At 32.9% G+C, this 14,400-nt stretch overlaps 1 protein-coding gene across 2 annotated transcripts; it reads right to left on the bottom strand.

Moving 5' to 3' along the window:
- Positions 1-7,729: 7,729 nt before the first annotated feature.
- Positions 7,730-14,400, bottom strand: LOC132058886 (aspartate carbamoyltransferase, chloroplastic-like). 2 transcript variants are annotated; one of them, XR_009415421.1, is made up of 7 exons: positions 14,280-14,400; positions 12,102-12,675; positions 11,638-11,777; positions 10,148-10,321; positions 9,253-9,489; positions 8,993-9,154; positions 7,730-7,938 (listed from the first exon to the last, which is right to left on the bottom strand). XR_009415421.1 is itself a non-coding variant. In XM_059451276.1 (6 exons), the coding sequence occupies exons 2-6, from the start codon at positions 12,658-12,660 to the stop codon at positions 9,047-9,049; spliced, it is 1,218 nt and encodes a 405-aa protein (XP_059307259.1). In that variant the 5' UTR covers positions 12,661-12,675; positions 14,280-14,400; the 3' UTR covers positions 8,892-9,046. The 2 variants fall into 2 exon arrangements, 1 of the variants encoding a protein (XP_059307259.1); XM_059451276.1 differs by lacking the exon at positions 7,730-7,938 and having other exon boundaries at positions 8,892-9,154.

Below are 14,400 nucleotides of genomic sequence, written 5' to 3'. Positions count from 1 at the left end.
GGTTAACGATATATGAATGGAAACTCTTCAAAATGCTTGATTTCAAGTGGTGCATTTTGGAGGCAGCACGTGTGTATCGGTTCAAATAGTGAATCCGGTTTTCTTTAATTCTTATAATACCGGTTTAGTTATGGATGATTGAATGACCAAGGCCCACCCTCATGGCATGGAACGTGACTTTTTGATATCATGAACGTAAAGACAACGATGAAAAAAAGTGCTTTTTGATATGGCTACTTTTTCGGTTTGCTTTGAATAAATCTCGCACTAGTTTAATAACCTACAAACTATACGAGAAGTGTAAATCGTATTGCAGTTCCACAAGGACAAGCCTTTGATCGGTATAAACGCATGTAGATAGTGTCAAACCCAGGATTCGCCAATTGGGAGATCCCCTCCTCAAACAACTGGGTCACCACCCGAGGTGGAACCACAACGAAAAAAGTTATTGGAAAATGTTTAAAATATGTCTCGATATAATTTGAAATTAGCAATTTTGTTAGTGATTTTTCGTTTCATTTTATTCATACTCTTGCAATCTTGCTATGAAGTGTGATATTTTTGTATTTTGTTTAGTTCTGTTGTTTAAAGTTCTGATCCCGTGACTATCTTAGTATTTTTGTTGCACATTAATGCATTTACTTCAAGAGGATAGAAAAGATTATCATTCTGGTAAAAAAATTATTTCCCCTCCCTCACAGTTCCCACAGCTTTCATGGATAATATAAGATATATAGAAAAGTCTAGTATAATTCCTAGATAAAATTATTAATTTTTGTTTCGTGATGTACCAAATCTTATGCTCCGTATATGACCTTCACCCTAAATAAGATTTTTTTTTTTTTTTCTAAATACAGAACTTTTTGATAGACAACGATGTACTTTTTAATGAGTTCATTCGGCGTAAATTTGAATTAATTGAGTCTATTAATTTCAAAAACAAATAATTAAAATTTATATGAGTAGATGGGTCCTCTAGACTTGTGGGAAAATTAGAAAAGAAAAGCTAGAAAAATTATTTTAATAAGAAAAACATGTTAACAAATTGGAATATAGTGAACATTAAAATACATATACACGTATTAAGTTACTAATGTCAAGTGCATGAGATCATTTTTTTGTATCCTTATCTAAGAACGTCAAGAAACTTTTCTAGATATATCTACTTATCTCATTCTCCAGAAACTATAAAGTCAATTTTTTTTCAATAAACTAAACTTTAAATAAGGACAAACCGTTTTTCTCAAAAGAAATATTTAAAATGTAAACTTGAAAAGAAAAAATAGAGTACGAAAGCTAGGTTTTAGTTTAACACTTATTTAAGAGGGACAACAATGATTAACGTAACGAAGTTGTATTTTAAAGACTCATTTTAATATGGACAACAATCGTTAACCTAACTCTTTTTAATTAATTAAGAAGGTTTTAATGATTAATAGAATATTCGTAATAATAATTAGATTTGGTTTGAACATTTCAGAGAGACCGAATAAAGACACGCAGCTGAATCTAAAGTTACCACGTTATTACTTATTACAAATCCATAAATAAATAAAAAACTAATGTGAACTTGATTAATCTTCTTAATAATAATTAGGTCTTGTTTGAATTTTCAATAATGCGAACCATGTTCCTTTTAATGACTTTATATTCATGCATGAACTATGATTATCTAGATTCTTTGTTTTAGGAATTTCAACCATGTGATTTTTAATCTAGAAATAATAATGGTAAATATGAAAAATATTTCCAATTGAAAAGAAAAACTCATTATACTACAAGAAAATACGTGAAACTCAAGAATACTTTTCAAACAAAAATAATATGTTATAAAATTCAATATTTTGGCAACAACTTAGCTTTATTATTAATATGATGATGAAACTTTTAAAATGAACTTCTTTTGTTGCCAAAAAATTAATTATGTTGCCATATATTAACTATTGTGCAAAAAGATGATTTTTTTACACGCCGCTGCAATAATAATCGATGAGAAAAGCTTATGCAACAACAAAAATGTTATTGCCAAAGGTACTTTTTGCAACAATAGCCAATACTATGACAACAAAAAAAAAATTATTGACAAATGGCTTCTTTCTTGTAGTAAACCATGAAGATAAGAAGTTGGATTCGAGTTCTAATGCATTATGACATAACTAGAATCTATGAGGGTAAAATATCTAGTTCCATCCTGAGGCACCGCTATAATAAAACGTTGAGTTCTAGTGTCAATACATTATGACCTAACATGAATTATGAGGATTGGAGTCTTTGTGCACAGTGATTTACTTCAATCAACTGTCAATAAAAGGGAAGAAAAGGAGGATATATCTTCATATTTAACTACGTACTCATCCAAAAGCATTTAGTTAATACTCTCGATTAAGAGATTAATTTAACGTGGAACTTCAAGTACATTAGCCTAATAAGAAAACAATCAATTCTTTAGTGAAAAGGACAATTAGTTTGTCTATTTAGATGTTGACGTAAATAAAATGATAATAAGTGAGTAAAGTCATGAAAACATCTGCACGATTATGTTGAATAATATTGGAGAAAACTAAATTAAAAGAGACGCATTATTACAAGAATATTTGTAAAGGAAGTGTCATGACCAAGTCTTCATATATAACATGATAAAGAAAAGCTAGAATACTCCAAACCAAGTTGGCCTTGATTCATTCCTTAAAAATAACACTTTATACCAATTCTTATGATCTTATCTACTCATACTATTAAGAATTAGAAAGTTGTAATAATTATAAACTACACTACAAAGCACTATAGAACAAAAGTATATTAATTATTTCAAGGCTGTAATCGATGATGGTAATAGAAGGGTAAGTACTCCTTCATCATTAATTAGAAGTTTTAGGTTTGAGTCCTGAAAATGAAGCCGCTTTTTTATAAGGAACGTTTTACTATCAAAGTAAAATTTTCGATTCAAATCTAGATTAACCGGGTTTCGATTCAACTCTAGATTAACGGGGCTACAAAATGGATGTTGAATAAAAAAAAACCACATTTCAAGGCCTATAGTTTGGAAAATATTTGAATTATTAGTGCAGATTAACTAAGGTGAAGTCATGGAACCACTTCTTCTTAAAGTTTCACCAAGGAAAATTCCAAAACTTTGATGGAAATGACTAAAGGAATATTATTTGTAAAAATGTTCTTTCTTCATTCTTTAAACTACTTCAGCTTTCAATTTTCAAGATTGGATTGTTGTTCCGACAGGTGAGAGGAGTAAGCATCGCGGAGTATGAAAGCAACGATAAAAACATTTAGAAAATGAGAGATTTTTAGAAAAGGACATAAAAGTAAAATGATAAATATATAACTTTGAGTTTCAAGATTTTTTCCAATCCCGCCATGAAGTGTCATAGGATTGATAAGATTCTTTCTTCTTTAACTAAAAGTCACGTATTCAAGTAATGGAATAGACAAAATTCTCAATAATTAAAGAGCACTTCTCCTTTGCGTTATTTGGCACCAAATCATATCGGTCAAGCCACTAAATTTCAAATATTATTTTCATTACCAAAAACAAAAAATATCGTTAACAAAAAGGAATTAATAAATAGTCTCCGGCACAATAATTTTTTGCTCAATTAATTATCCAATTATATAATTAAAAAATGGACCGCCGTTGACTTACCAAGTCTTCCTTCTTTGGACAAAATCCGCCTGCCTTTGACAAACACATTTAATTGCAAAATAAAAACAATAAGTGAATTATTCATTATCATTGAATTTACCCCTTTTTGTGATATGGAAATTATCCAAATGAACGCATTTAATTTCCGCCCACAATTTCAGAAAATTCCAAAATTAATAGAACAGCAAATTAGGTCTAAATAGTTAAAGTGGCCATTTCTTCTGTATGAACTATTAAACATTCCAGCTCACAAAATGAGGGCTACTTTATCTTCTAGATGTAAGAATTTAAAATTGGCTGTTTGGCTGTTACATTTTGATTTTCAACCATTAAATGTTTGAGTTTCACAAGATATAAAATGTACTATCTCCGTTCACTTTTACTTGTCAAGTTTCATTTTTCGAGAGTCAATGATTTCTTCGGAGCTATATTAAATTTTAGATTAATTCAATATTTAAAAATTAAAATTTGGATGTTCGAAAACTTTATGAAAAATGCTATAACTTGCAATTCTCCTCATATTAATATAATGAAAAAATATATCTTAAAATGTTGGCCAAAGTTTGTGAACTTTTTGACTCTTGATAAAAGAAACGTGACAAGTAAACATGAACGCGGTGAGTGTTTAAGATGGCAATGGAGATTTATAATTACATATATAGTACGAATCCTTTTATGATAAATATATATGTGTTCAAAATTTGATATGGTTTTGATTATCAATGAACAAAAAGTACTAACCCTTTTATGATAAATATATAGTTCCATCGTTCAAATTTATTTGGTGGTTTTTGCTTATCAGTTTCACAAATTTTACGAGCTAAAGGGGAACTAAAAAAATATATTCAAGTATCACGTGAAAAAAGTAAAAATTACAAGTTTCTTTATATGAAAATGAGAAATGAATACACCTCAAACTTCAAAGTAAAGGTAACATTCACTTAATCTAGATCTTTAAAATGGAGAAATGACATAGATTTCAATAATACATAATATTCTAGTTCGGCATCGCAAAAAGATGAATGTAGGAATGTTAGCTTAATTATTAGGGATATGGTGGGATGAATGAGTCCCCTCAATCTTTATGCCGTATGTCTCGAGTTAGAATTTTGGAATGAAAAAAATTCTTAATAGGTATAATAGTGGGCGAAGCACATCCTCCAAAATGGAAAGAAAGATATCATTACTTCGCTTCTTTATTCGACCGCCAATGCATCTTATCTTGGCACCCAATGAAGGAAGGGTAAGAGTAAGAGCAATAGGTCAACTGATTGTTAACAATAGGTCAACTGATTGTTACTTCATTTACGATTACAGTATCTTTATCACTTTTCCTTTAATAGATCATAGGCACCATAACTCCGAACTGAGATATTAGCTGGGTAGATTTCAAATATTGAATAATTTTTCTTAAAAAAAAAAAAAAAAAGAGCAAGCCTAAATCATTTTCCATCATATATAGGATAATGCATCGAACAATACGTACTTGAAAATAAACATGTCATACATAAGTTTTTTCATGCCTTATTTGTTCAAAGATAGTAATGTTTTCATGGAAATTATAATTAGTAACAGAAACCCCTTTAAAAATCTCAATCCACAAACTAGTTAGGACAATGTCTTACAACTCCACGTAAACATTGGCATGTATACAAAGAAAGACCTTACCAAGAGAAATAAAAGATAACATTAGACCTTTGAATCCTTCCCTTTTACAATTCGTATATATGTTAGAAATCCTTTTATAAAAAACTAGTTTTCTAGAAGTATGAGCCGTTTTCCATCCAAAACGACCATTGACTTTAGATGAAAACAAAAAAACACAAAAAGAACCAAAACTTCGAAGATAAAAAATTAAAGGACTTCAAAGATAGAAGAAACTTATCCGTAATCGCTATTTACATCAATTTAACGATTACATGATACATATTTTCACTTACGATCTTACCATTAAACTATAACTAATGCACATTCTCAGTTCGATTATGGTCACTATTAGTGTGATTTGGTATAAATATCGGATACAGATAAAATTAACAGTTTTTTATAGTCAATCATGAAGCATGCATGGTCGGTGTCAAAATAGAAATCTTGTCTCTCATTAATTAATTAGATCTAGAGAATCAAGGTGCAATGTCGGTCACGTAGCTTTGATTTTATGAAAGAAAACTATATTAAAAAGGTTTTTAGGATATTCAATTTGGTCCCTTTGACATTGAAATCTGATCTTCCCAACAATCTACTCAATTAATTGCACATGTACTTGTATGGTTTTTCTCCTTTTTTGGGAATAATAAATGTTTAAAGTCTAGCTATGTTTAATTTTTGTATATAGGGAAGTTGGTACTTCTCATAGAGTTCACATTGGGATGGGTGCTTTAGTTAAAGCCTTGTTTTTAGGTCCATGGACAGGAGGTTTTATATACACCGCCATCCCTATTTATGTGAAGATATCCGATTAAGCATGGAATATACGACAAAATTGATTTTTTTTAAAATTCATGATCTAAAATAAGTCGTAGAAATATTTATGGCTATCCTAGGAAAATTTTATATCAAAAAAAAAAAAAAAGAATATACGAGAAACAAAGCTTAGACTTTAATTACGCGTCTTAAAATTGTGTGGTTTAGGCTAAAGCAAATAATAAGTAGGATGGGTTGTTACATTTTATATCTGAGGTACTTCGTGTGCAATCTTGAACAATGGTGAGACAAATTCAATGTGGAATCTAGCTAACTCCTCAAACTGTTGGTATGATATATTCATAAACTGACGAAGCGAACTTTCAATTTCATCGCGGAGCCTAGAGAACTCTCTATCTTTCCCAAATTCTGCACCAAATTTGTAAGTAAGTGCATATAATACTTTAGGTGAATCTTATAGCAATAAACACGAGACACGTTAGGGTATATTAGGAAACAAGTTTTAAACACTAGTGACGCCTTTAAGGCGATGTGAGTTTAGGTTCAAGGTGTATAATATTATTATGGACAGGATAGTTACAAATAATTTATTGTATTAATTGTCCCAAATTATTGAAAATAATTTTTCCTGAATCGTTCTCCTCTACAATTCTACTTTTCAAAGCTCCAACACCACGTCTACGACACATCACTTTCTGCTACTTTATTTAAAAGGTTATTTATTGCCTAGCTAGACAGATGAAAGACATGAAAATGTTTTTAAATCACATCAAAACACCTCAAGTAGTTTATTTATTTAAAAATTCTGATACCGCCGGTCACACTTTGGCCAAGTATCCTACAAAGAGACTCTCGGGAGCCATAAATATTAGAGGAATAGCCATAGGAACACGCACATCGTAAAATGTTTCGCTCAAATGAATTAGTTGGTACAAAAAATGTTAGAAAATGTGAACGAAAAGAACAATAAGAAGTGAGAAGGACATAAACATTTCCCAACAAGAAAGCAAAGTTAGAATTATGGTTGAATGTTAAAGGTTCGTCATTCCTTGAGTAAAGATTTTATTGTTTTGAGTTCAAGACTTGCGAATGAAATCTTTCTTTGTACGAAACCCGATACTGAGCTTTTCGTTTGAATTAGTCGAGTTAGTGAATTTCAAATGATTTTAAAAAACAGACCCCATCATATCTTCCGGATTGCTAATCAAAATTTAGCCACAATTTCAAAAGTATTTAGCGCAACTTTATTATAAGGACAATAATACCCTACAGATCAGATCCCCAGATTGTAAAGAAGAGAAATTGCTAATGCATGTAGCTAAATCGAACTATACAAATTTTGATGAAATTTGAACAATAAGGCAGTGGCACCATAGCGTAGGAGCAGACTTAAAACATAGGACAACTGCTAATTAAGCCACATTGCTACGAGTTTTCCTGAATTATTCTACAATACTACGTAATTTGGTTGTATTAATTCATGACGTTCGTGGTTCTACAATTGAATATTCAAGGGTAGGGTCATGAAGGTTACGGTTCTACAACTAAGAACTCAAAGATTGAAGATCATGGAGTTAGTGGTCCTACAATTGAGGACTCAAGGATAGCGTCATAGACTTCGTAGTTCTACAACTGAGAACTCGAAGATAGAGTCATACTGTTCGTAGTTCTAAAATTGAGAAGTCACAAATAGAGATACTACAATTGAGAACTCGAAGGATAGAGTCATAGAGTTCGTGGTTTACAATGAGAACTCAAGGATAGAGTCGAACTATGTTGCTATAATTTAGCCGCGGCCACCACCTTTGCCACCGGAGTGTATGAACAACGCCGTCTCATAACACGACCATACCCAACTGAAACATAATAAGAAATTTAGCCATCTATTGTTCAGTGAAAGTTGCCAGTGCCTTTCTCATAACGTACCAACAATGTGAGCTATGATACAATTAAAGCTCATGAATCAGATGACTAAATGGTTATGAATGTAGAATATTTCATATTAATTGACACTTTTGATTATCTCACAATTTTTACTCATAACATGTTCTGACTTCACTCCAGTTTGAGAGATTTAAAAAGGCTTAAGACTTCAATTCATAATCCAAATGATTTCTGCTTTTATCCGACAATCCGGAAAGGGGCAGTATTTGAGTCCTCAATGTTTTAAATGAGAATCCCCTATGAATGAACTTTGATATATAACAAATGTTTCAACTCCATTCAGTTCATATGACCACTTCCAAAGCACTGAAACATCCTAGCAAAGTTTTTATGAACCTACAAAGACAGTTTCTTGTGCAGAAAACACAACATAGTTCTGTATACACACGCACACGCACACACACAAAAAAAAAAAAAGGGATACTAACAAGATTGACCTGTTGCTGTATAACAACAGGATGATTAGTACTCCATCCACCCCAATTTGTGTGGCAATTTTTTGGATTTCGAGAGTCAAATGAGTTTTTCTTTGACAGCGATCTTTTCATATGCATTTTAAATATTTTAAAAATTCAAATTATTGTGATTGGGTGGGGTTAAGACAAAAAATTATTGTGACGTATAGTAATTTTTACATAGTTTCAAAATAAGTAAAATTTATTTTAAACAACTTGAAGATTCTAGATACGAATTCATGGTCATGAAAAGTTTTGATTCTCAAAATCTGAAAGGTTCCACATAAATTGGGACAGAGGGAGTAGCATAATTTATCAGCATTTAAGGCAACAAATGCGTGAAGAAGAAACGAGGATATTGTAATGACCGATGATATTACGTACCAAAAGAGATGTAAAAGTAGACTATCTAAGAAGAAAAAAGGGGTGAATAAGGAAACAGGTTCTTTTATGCTAAAACAAGTTAAACAAAACTTTTAAATTCTACAACGGGCTCAGAATCCACACTCACATGGATAACAAGCAATGGTTTCGCAATATTCCAGATATAAAAAGTTTGCATCTGTCACCAACCGAGGAGTAGAAGCTTCAAAAGAGCCATCCGAATGTAGAGACCATTCTTAGCTTGTCTGAAATAGGAAGCCCTCGGATCCCCATCCACATCAACAGTTATCTACAAGGATTATAATACACCGAAATTAATATAAATAGCATAATTGTGATATGAGAAGAGAAGGATGATCATGCTGAGCTCTACAAAAGAATTTTAACCTCATCGAGCCTTGGCAAAGGATGCATCACTACTGCATGTTTCTGCATAGCATTTAAGACACTCATATCCACGATATACTTCCCTCGAGCTTCTTCATATAAATCAACCCTCTCTCCGAATCTCTCTCTTTGAATACGAGTTTGATAAACCACATCACATTTAGAAGCCACCTCCAGCAGGTCAGCACTTTCTTCCCACTGAACCCCCATTGTTGTCAAATAATCCTTTATGTCATCCTAAAATGACAAACAAAAATAACATTGTGTAATTAATTAAATTTGAGTTTAAGGAACAAAAGTTTAGAAAATGACAAAAATGGTCCCTTATGTTTGAGGGTAAGTTCAAAATAGTCTCTCAAACTTGATAATTTTGGTCCTTTAATTTTGCCAAAAGTTGACACTTTTAGTCTCCGTAAAATATTTACCGAACTATGTCCGTTAGATTTGAAGGAAACAGTGAAATAAAAAGACTCAAGTATAAACACCAAGAGGTCCCATCAAATCTTAAAATATGCAACACAGACAATTACACTAGACACTAAAAAGATACAAAAAATAGCAAAAATTACACCTCAAAAAGCTGCACCATACTCTAAAAATAAATTAAAAATACAAAATACAAAATGTACTGCTAATTTCCTTTTTTCACAGTTCTCGTCAGATCTAACAGAAAGAGGTCGATAAATATTTGACGGAGACTATAAGTGTTAACTTTTCGGAAAACTTAAAGGACCAAAACTGGTAAGTGCATACTTAAGGGACTATTTTGAACCTACCCTCAAACATAAGGGACCATTTTTGTGATTTTCTCAACAAAAGTTCATTAAACTGAATGAGAGAGGTATGCTAATTACCAGCTCAAGTTAATCAAAGTTTCATCTTTTCTCAATCATACCTTCATTTTAACTACATCAGGGGATACAAAGTAAATTTTCACATCTTGGTACTTCGCAAGCAAGTAAGCGAGTGAACGAACTGTCCTCCCATAAGCTAGATCACCAACAAGAGCAACTTTAATACCATCGAGTTTTCCTATTTCTCTTTCGATGGTATACACATCTAGAAGGGCCTGTTTCAGGTAAAATCAGGACAACTCTGTTGCAGTTAGAGAAGAGAAAATATGATAAGAAGAATAATCTAATAAGGAAAATTTCCACTCCAAACAAAGGCATGCCCGAGTGACATGTCTTATGTACTGTATTATGTAGTTTCTGCCAGTTAACTCTCTATATGCTACTATTCAGAGTTTGTTATGCAATATAACATACGAACAACCTAAAACACATGACAGGGATATTTATATAGTTAAGAGCCTAAGTGATTAGTAATCCAAACAAGTCATCGTTTCCTAATCTATTTATGCCGAAGGGGAAAGATAGAATAATATCAAACAAATTAATGCGCACATAGTGATTATAACAAGTAGCTGGTACAAAGATTGAGAAAGGAAAAAGAGAATGGAGGAAAATAGAGAAACAAAAGGTAGAAAGGAAAGAAAAAACAAAGAGAAGAAAAAGTAGAGGAATGAAAAAAAGAAAAGGAAAAGTAGAAAGGTAACTCTCTATATTTATAAGTAAAGGCAGGACAGGAGAAGCATTAGGCTTAAACAACACCAACTTGAATTTGCTTACTTCCTTCCTTTTTCACATTTCTTTGAGCCGAGGGTCTATCCAAAACAGGCTCTCTACCTTCTCAAGGTGGGATACTCTCCCCGGGTTGTAGTTGTAGTTGTTGTTGTTGTCGTCGTCGTAATAATACCAACTTGAATTTCTTTTTTGAAAAGATTTCGAAAGAAACAGTCATGGATATAAATGCCGCCTAAGATTTTTCAGTTTAGAACTTAACAATGTAGTTTCAAGATATCCAAAGAAATGATTGATTTAGTTGTAAGCTGTGGAAATGCTTATCCACCAAAAGAAAGTTTGATTTGGAACAATTCCAGTAGTAAATATCCATTTAACTAGACATCTTTAAAGGTGTGTTTGTATGGAGGAAAATTTCAGAAAATGTTTTTCAACTTTCCCGTGTTTGGTTGGTTAAGGAAAATGACTTCACTAGTGAAAGTAGGGAAAACAAGTTCCAATAAGTGACATTCCACACTTATTTGTCCCCTCCCTACCATCCAACACACCCCACCCCCACCCACACACCCATAGCCCCCATTGCCCACCACACCCACACCCCTACAAATGCTTTTGGGATGATATTTTCTGATTATATAACAAACATAAGAAAATAAGTAACCACTACAAATGCTTTTGGGATGATGTTTTTTAGAAAAACATTTCCGTGAAGAACATTTTCCTTCATACCAAACACACCCTAAGTAATTCATGTCTCAAACTCCCTGTCCTACAATGAAAAGTATCTACAAGAGGTGCAAACCTGAGTCGGGTGTTGTCCAGGACCATCTCCTGCATTTATGATTGGAATACTTGCCGTGGTTGCGGCTCTTCTAGCAGCACCACTTTCAAAATGTCTCATAACAATGATGTCGGAGTACCCTTCAACAGTTCTAATTGTATCTGCAATCCAAAAATTCTATTCTAACAACCCAACATCCTATTGAAAATGAAAAAGTTACTTTCTTCCAAGAAGAAACTACTCCCTCTGACCCAATTTGTGTGACGCTCTTTCTTTTTTAGTCAGTCCCAAAAAGAATGACACCTTTGTATATTAACAATTTAGCTTTAAAATGCCTATTTTACCCTTAATGAGATGATTTATTGCCACACAAATATCTCTGACTTATTTTAGACCACAAGTTTCAAAAGTCTTCATTTCTCTCTTAAACTTCATGCCTAGTCAAACACCATCAAATAAATTGAGACGGAGGGAGTAAGAGATACCTTCAAGCGTTTCCCCTTTTGCTGCAGATGAAAATTCACGAGCATTTTCCGTTGTCAATACTTCCCCACCCAAACGCTTCATGGCAGATTCAAATGAAAGCCTAGTCCTAGTTGAAGGTTCATAGAAGAGAGTGGACATAAGATAACCCTTAAGAATCTCGCTTCCCTTCGAGTTCTTCTCAATTTTCTCCATCTCCCGTGCCACTTCAAATATGGCACTGAGAGTATCTCTATCAAACTGCTGAGATTCAATTACATCATCAAGCTGAAACTTATTCCCCACCATAGTTGAAGACTTATTTTCCATTTCCAATGCAGAGCATTGGATTGTGCTGTTATTCATTGACATAACACACTGATTTCGTCCCTTGTTGAACAGTCCAACAGAGAATGATGACCGTAATTTAGATGTGTCGGCAAGTAAACAAACAGTTTTACAGTGCACGGGTTGCTTTAACCATACATTATTGCCTCCAAAGTTAGAGTAACTCTTCCTATGAGATGACACAAGTATTTTCCCATGGAATCCATGTGAAGAAAACGTCGTGGAAATAGCCATATTGAGACCACTCACCTGCAACAAAATAGAAAAGGTTAACTTAAAAGCTGCACCAATCAAATATCACTCCCTTTGTCCCAATTTATGTGTCATAGTTCGGATTTTGAGAGTCAAAACTCTTAATTCTGACCATGAATTCGAACACAGAATCTTTAAAAAGTTTAAAAATAAAACTTATACATTAGGAAAATACGTAAGAAGTATTGTAACTCCCAATTAATAATAATTCAATATATTTAAAAGACATATGAAAATTGGGTCAAAAAAAAGCTCATCTACAACAACATACCTAGTGTAATCCCACAAGTGGGGTCTGGGAGGGTATGATGTACGCAGACCTTACCTCTACCTTTATGAGATAGAGAGGTTGTTTCTGATAGACCTTTGGCTCAAAAGAATTGTAACCGATGCAGAAACATAGGAAAGAAAAAGGGACAGCAAAATAGCAAATGTGCAAAACAAATGTAGTAACATATATCAAAAGAAAAGCTCGTTTGACTCTCGAAATCCGAACACCACCATATAAATTGGGACGAAAGGAGTGCACCACACCAAGTTTACGATACAAAGCTAGAGTATCAAGAATCAGATAGGAAAAATCCAATTCCAGAAACATTAAACTAAGCTTAGAACCACACAAAAACAAACAAATGAAAAATATCAACCAAATCAAAAAGCAAGAAGCTGCTATAAACATCTCAAATCTACTCAAGGAAAAAACAAAACACTTTTTTTATGACCGCGGTGTCCAGGCCAAGTTACCTAAGCCACGATGGCATCCACACCCCAACCTAGTAGCAGGGGCGAAACCACATACGGCTAAGGGGACCCCCTTCGGCAGAAAATTATACTGTTTATACATCGTTAAAATTATTTTTTTATGTATAGATAGTAGATGTTAAACTCCCTTGAGCTTCTTCGTGTGTTTACTTCTTCATATTTTGAATCCCCTTATTGCAAATCTGCCCGGTAGGCGAACCAATTCAACAATTAACCAGTTTTCTTTACTTAACAGACAGAAATGAAGCATTTAAGAACAGTGGAAAGTCATAAATGCGGAAAATACAAAATCACTTAATGTTTTTGCCTCCACTCGGAATTGAACCTAAGAGCACATAGTTCTCAACGCACTTCATTGACCACTATACCACGTTGGGCGCGGAAAAAAATAACTCTTTTATAGCATCATTACATCAGCTAATACAAATAATAAATTTGCTATAAACCCATGGAAAAAAAAAAGCCAAAAGATTGCATAACCACATTAATCAGCAAGGAAAGAAGTAATAACATACTCCCTCTGTTTCAATTTATGTGAACCCATTTGATTGGGCACGGAGTTTAAGAAAGAAGAGAAGACTTTTAAACTTGTGATCCTAAATGAGTCACATATATTTTGTGTGGCTATAAATTATTGCATAAAGGTAAAGTGTAAATGGCACGAATTAATAAGAAAATAGGTTTACATGAATTGAAACAAAGTATATATTAACAACACAAAAAAAAAAAAAAAAAAAGAGATAAGCAAAAAAGGGGACAAAAGAAAGAGGAAAAAAAATAGAAATTATAGTTGCCTTAAAGTAATTCTCCAGGGAGGAAAGACGTAGAAGAGAACTTACAAATTTGATTATGAAGAGATGGCGGAGGAGTTCGGCGTGTGCTTTGCTTTTAGAGTGACCAAGTGAGGGTCAAGAAATAACTTTGCCAATGTTTTGAAGAAAAGAAAAAAACACAAAGAAA

This window comes from Lycium ferocissimum, chromosome 6, assembly GCF_029784015.1.
Source record: "Lycium ferocissimum isolate CSIRO_LF1 chromosome 6, AGI_CSIRO_Lferr_CH_V1, whole genome shotgun sequence".
NCBI lineage: Eukaryota > Viridiplantae > Streptophyta > Magnoliopsida > Solanales > Solanaceae > Lycium > Lycium ferocissimum.
The sequence above is the reverse complement of the archived record's forward strand: the minus strand, read 5'-3'. Positions and strand labels throughout refer to the sequence as shown.